This window comes from Euphorbia lathyris, chromosome 3 (assembly GCF_963576675.1).
Source record: "Euphorbia lathyris chromosome 3, ddEupLath1.1, whole genome shotgun sequence".
NCBI lineage: Eukaryota > Viridiplantae > Streptophyta > Magnoliopsida > Malpighiales > Euphorbiaceae > Euphorbia > Euphorbia lathyris.
Window position 1 is genome coordinate 45,622,986 of NC_088912.1, and position 6,228 is coordinate 45,629,213.

Sequence of the window (6,228 nt, forward strand, 5' to 3'; positions counted from 1 at the left end):
TCTCTAAACTAAAATTTATCAAGTCTAATTATCAAAATATCATCATATGTCAATAATTCTATTAAGTTTCCATCCAAATTGGATTGAAATTTCACCAATTGGGATAGTTCAGTGGCCAAATGATAAAATTTTGCATAGATCAAGCGCCAAATGACAAGATTCCTTGGATCAATCGATGTCCAAATAGTGAATTAAGAATGTAATTCATAATAAATACGCGACTCAACCAATTTTTAATCTCGAAGATAAATTCTTCTCTTTCTTTCCATAGAATCTTGCGATTAAGTTCGAGTTCAGCCGTCCAAGATTAATTTCCAGAACTTAATACTTTGTCGTCTGCTTGCTTCTCGCATGACTGGTGAGAAGAAACTTGATTTTAAATATATAAAAGAAAACTCAATTTTACATATACAAAAGCAAGAAGAAGAAGAATTTCTTAGCTTTATGTTATTATTATATGACTTGAATTGTAGTTAATAATATATTGGTTTTACTATTTAATATTTATTATTTCTAAAATAGTATTAGATTTAGATATGAAAAAAAGTGCACAATGCGTCTAGGGCCTCCAAAATTCTGGAGACGGCCCTGAGAGAAATCAAGTTGCACATTATTTGATTGATAAAAATAATAATTTATTGAAAAATATTCTAATGAAAACTAAGATACTTCTATTATATAACATGATCCATCATTTCATTTGGAATAAACAAGCTAATTTTATCAGTTTTATTAATTAAATAACTTAGAAAAAGTGTATTTTTTTTGTAATCTTAATTTAGATATAAAATTTTCGAAGCTGTTTTTTTTTTTTCCGAAGGGAAGCAAGGTATCATTCTAGTTATATATAAATATTAACTGCGAAAGGGAACTTTTAATTGTACAAAGTGAAGCAGAAAATCACAAAACAAATAGCAAAATAGATATATTCTATTAAATTTTGTTTGTTACATATTTTATAAATTAGGGTTAATTTCAAATAAATATCATGTGATTTTTTTTTTTTTTTTTTTTTTTACAGATCGGTGCATGCGGTTTCACATTTCAACCACATATACTGATTTGTAAAAATTGTGAAACCAGATGATTTATTTGAAACTAACCCTATAAATTATTACACATTTAGATTTATTTGCTACCTGATTTGTAATTTTCAAATCCACCATATACAATCAAAAGCTCAGCTCAATTTCCATCTCTAATATTATTGTCCAGATTAGTTCGATTTTAATAGGTTAGAGGATAAAGGTTACCGTTAAACCGTATTTCTTAATAAAGAATACAAGCAATAGATCAAACATCATCTAACTGAAAGAAATTCACATCTAGAGTATACGATACCATACAATACTGTGGTTTTACGTTTGAAAAATAGTACCTAAACTCGCCTTAGCTCAGTGGAGTACAGTCAAGTCACTTCTTTTTTTGTGGGTTTCATTAGAAGAAACGATTTTAAACAGGAGAGGGTATTAACCAAATTTATTGCCTTTATGTTGTTCCTTAAACAACGAGCTATTGTTTACATCAGATTCTAACTGTATTTATGGCCTCTATACAGCATTCCTCTACAGAAATCTAGAGAAACAAATTGGTCAATATTAATCCTTAACGATGCAATTCTTTCACTACCCTAAATCATTACCCCGCGTGTTACCTTCCACGCTATTCGATGAGCTCTCCTGGACACTGCGACATGAAGAACCCCTACTCGAAGAGCTCTGTTCAGTAACACTATTATCCTTCCTTTGTGATTTTTTAGGATTTTTTGGTCCTGAAGATGAATTCTGCATAAATGCATTATTTTGCTTCAATTTGGTATTCAAATTAACATTAACAATAATAAAAGTTCAGTACTTTCCAACCATTGACAAATATTATAAATTGAAAAGGGTAAAGCACACCTGATCTGTTGTAGATCCTGGAGTCTTCAACTCCAGCTCTGTTGTGACATCATTGGAGTCTGCACTTTTTCCAGTCTTGCTATCCGTTGAAGATTTGTTCTTTGAATTTTGTTTTCCTGAAACATGAGATCCACTGGTAGGGTGTGCAAGTGAAGGTGCGTGTTGCATGACCTGCTGATCAACCAATGTATTAGGGGTCATATACGGAACAAAGGTCGAACAGGGATTATGGATTACTGCAGGATTCTGGTTTCCAAAATAGGGGTATGGTTGCATGGACGGATGCATAGGAATTGGCCCTGTTGGTATTGGCATTGGCATAGGGAAGGGATACGAAGTAGGCGCCATAACAACCGAGTGATCCAAACCAGCCCAAGGATATGCTGCCCTGAGTCTTTGCTGATACTGATTATTAAGATTTTCAATGTCAGATTTGAGAGATGTCTTCTCTTCTCTAAGATCATTTTTCTCTTGAGTCAACTGGTAAGAAACAACAAGTATCAATGTTCGATTATCATCTTCAGAATTGTTAATCAACGTAAACTATATTTGACAATGACCTCATGAGATTCTTCAGTCAATGTAGCATACTCAGCCTTGAGTTTGTTCACTTGAGATGTCAGATCTTTCAGCAACTGAATAGTATCAGATAGAATGGTTGCTTTATCATTTTTGGGTCTATCAGGATCTACAGTTGAATATCAACACATGGGAATGTCTTGAAGTTAGCAAACTCTCACACACACATACAAAACAATATCAATTGAAAGATTCAGATGAATATCATTACCACCAACAGGAAGATAACACAAGCCTATTAATCTGAGCTTAGCAATGACAAGTAACTCAAACGAATAAAATAAAATAGACTAAACAAGGAGGATAGTTCCCTCTTTACCACAACTTTCACAGCCGAGTCCCAAATACATAGAGTTTAAGGGTTCCCTCGACTACTATTACTCTATTTATAAGATCTCCCAGCCTCCATATTAGGTACCCCCAATACTGTCTTCCAGCTCACCCCTTTCTAACTGGTACCTTTTCACTCGTTTAAACATTCCAGACTTTCAGCCTATGGGACAAATGGTCCACAATCTCACCCATTCCAGCTGGTTTCCCGTCAATTAAACACGTAAATTCTATACTAAAACGTCAGTAAAAATAGAAAGGTGTTAACAATCTTCTTCAGTTATAATCAGCCAGCACTTAATTACTGCAAACAAAGTTTATAATACCTCAAATCATAGTTCATTCGGATTGAATTCCGATTACATGAAGAAAGCAGACTGCTAACACGAATATGACATACAGTAAAACTGTGTAGTTCATGTGATTAAATGAGATTTTTCTACCAAAAAACTCAAGAAATGTACTCAAAACTCAAAGGATTGATGTTTTTAGTATGAAAAAATCAACAGAATAATTTCTTGTCATATGTATACCAGAAAGCATGATGTTTTTACCTAGAGCATTTCCCAACTCAACAAAATGTTCATTTAGCCGATCCCTCCTCAATTTCTCACGATCAGCCTTCTGAACTTTTCTTGCAGCTTGATTATCCTTGACTTCTGGCTCAGGCTTTAGGCTACCATCATAAGAGAAGGTAATCTATCAATTCATGTATTTCAAGTAGAGGAACAAACTAAGAATAACAGGCGTACACTCTAAACTCTCAGCTGAAATACTAGCATAAGTATGCAACACTCGGCCGCTAATTCAATAATAAGAAATGAAGTGAGCTTAGAATTAATGATCTGAGATGGCTTGAAATTCCATGTTCACTGGTAATTTATTGCATTCCATAAGACTCTGTCAGGGCTGCTAAAAGAATTGAGTTCATAAATCTCATTCAAGAATTTCTAGTCATCATAGGGAAGGGAAGTGGTAATATAACTTACTAGGCCGCAGAAACTGTAAAAGAGCAGACTGTAGAAATTAAGTTGGCTTAGGTTTTATCAGGTTATCCCATTTAAATCACCAAAATGAAATTCATTTCACTATGGAATCAAATAGCCGTAGAATAAAAGCATTGATGATCAGCTTTAATATAGAAAAAAGAAAAACAGAATTCCTTGGAACAGCAGCAACAATTCAACAAAAACAGTGCAATTCAGAGTTGAAGGACTTCAAACATGATGAAATTGAATAGCAAAAAATCCAATACAATGAAAGACAAACCTGGAAGTGGGATGAAAACCAGCGAAGGTTGGATTTTGGGATTGCATAATGATGCTAAAATGAATCGTGCTTTAGCGGATCCATTAAATAAAAATAGGGTTATACTGCGAGTTTACAAAGACGATGAATTTGATGAATTGCTTCTTGGAAATCTAGGAACCCAAACCCTGCTCTTATCCTTTATCCTTGCTTTTCATTGTTTCCATTGACACGTAAGCCAGATTCCTCTCCTGCTAATACAAATAGGGATAATGTCTAAAAATATCCCCAACTTTCATAGTGAATAACAATTTTAAACTAACATTCACCCATAAACAAGAAATACATATTTTACATCAGTTGGAGGGATGGAAACCGGTAACGCGAATCATGTCATTCCTAAACCCTTATTTTTTTTTTTTTTAATTACTCATATCTGTCACATTACCCTAACGGATAATGGTTTTGATCTCATATCTGTCCCATTTAATTCGTGCGAAATTCCACTACTTCCAAGTTCTCTGGCATGGATTGAAATCGACGCCCAAGCGTACATGCGGATACCCTTATCCATTAAGAATCAATAAATAAAATAAAAAATATTACAAATTTAACAAACTATAAATTTAATAAATTATCTATCTAAAAACTGAACAAATTGAACCTTAATTAATAAGAATAAAGTAGCTTAGTGATATCACTCAATTATTGAAAAGTAAAAGGTTGGGTTCAAATCTCACGTCTTACATATAAAAAAAACAATGATATTTATTCATGTAAAAAAATTTATCACGGGTAAGAGTACCGGGTACCCTAAGGGGTATTCCCATACCCGTCCTATTACCCTAACGGGTAATAGTTTTGATCTCATACACATCAAATACCCTTTTATACATATTACGGATAGTCTTATTAGGATTGGGTAGTACCGAGTATCCACACGGATATACTATCCGTTGCCATCCCTAATCAATTGTACATGAACTAGTTATAAAAAAAAAATTACGTTGTAATTTCATAATAGAATTAAGGATAAATATTTTTAATTTCCATATAATATTTGAATTTCTTTTCTAACTTAGTACAGACATGGTATATTTTTCTAACTTTATGTGTTTTCACCATTGGATTAATTTTATGCTCCATCATCTAATGGTGAAAACACACCAAATAATGGTACTTTGTCAAAAACAAAGTAACCATAGAAGGCACCTGTATACGTATGTTTGTAATGATAAAGTAGATACGATAAAGTATCAAAAAAAGAAGAAGGAAAAAGCATCGTTAGGCTCCTGATCTTTTATTTTTTGGTTCATAAGCTCTTAATCTTTTATTTGGATTCATTAAGTCCCTGATCATTTATTTTTAGTCTCATTAAGCCCTTTATGACCAAATTAGTAAGTTATAAACATCTAATTCTGTTAAAAATTCGTTATTAACTTTATCTGTATTTGAAATTATTAAAAAATTTGTTTGTTACAGTTTTAATTAAGGTTTTTACAGTTTTCCTACAGTCACATTACACATCTAAAACTGCTTTCAAACAGTGAAAAAATACAAATTTTGAATGCAAGTGCAATTAATAACAGTCTGTTAACCGAATTTTATGTTCGAAATTACTTTTTTTGGTCATAAAGGGCTTAATGAGACCAAAAATAAATGATCGGGGGCTTAATGTATCCAAATAAAAGATTAAGGGCTTAATAAATTAAAAAATGAAAGATCATGGGCCTAATGATGTTTTTTGCCAAAAAAAGAAGAAGATATGATCAGAATAATTAGTGAAAAGATACTATTTGAAGAATTGTTTCTCAAATTAACTCAATTTGTCATATTAAAGGTAAAATTGCTCTTGATTACCAATGTTAGGAATATAATTGTATCATTTTAGACGTTAGAAAAAAATTTGTTCTTATCAATGTTAAAGAAACTTTTGCACCTTATACCATATAAATAAAAGAATCCTTAATACATTTTGAACTCCTTGAACTTGGCTATATTGGCTTCTGAACTTATACAATGTCTTATTAGCTTTTTAACTTGCTTAAAGTGACACGATTAACTTATTATGTTCACGTGGAAGAAAAAGAGTGAATTTTGACAAATTGAAAAGTACAGTAAAACCTCTATATAGGAATACTCTATATAAGAATAACCTCTATTTTTTTAT

The 6,228-nt window shown here is 32.1% G+C and overlaps 1 protein-coding gene across 1 annotated transcript; it reads right to left on the bottom strand.

Annotated features, from left to right (window-relative positions):
* Positions 1 to 1,469: 1,469 nt before the first annotated feature.
* On the bottom strand, positions 1,470 to 4,328 carry LOC136224588 (transcription factor bHLH121). Its single transcript, XM_066012957.1, has 5 exons — positions 4,080 to 4,328; positions 3,365 to 3,486; positions 2,462 to 2,589; positions 1,902 to 2,381; positions 1,470 to 1,784 (listed from the first exon to the last, which is right to left on the bottom strand). The coding sequence occupies exons 1-5, from the start codon at positions 4,124 to 4,126 to the stop codon at positions 1,626 to 1,628; spliced, it is 936 nt and encodes a 311-aa protein (XP_065869029.1). The 5' UTR covers positions 4,127 to 4,328; the 3' UTR covers positions 1,470 to 1,625.
* Between the last annotated feature and the right edge of the window lie 1,900 nt (positions 4,329 to 6,228).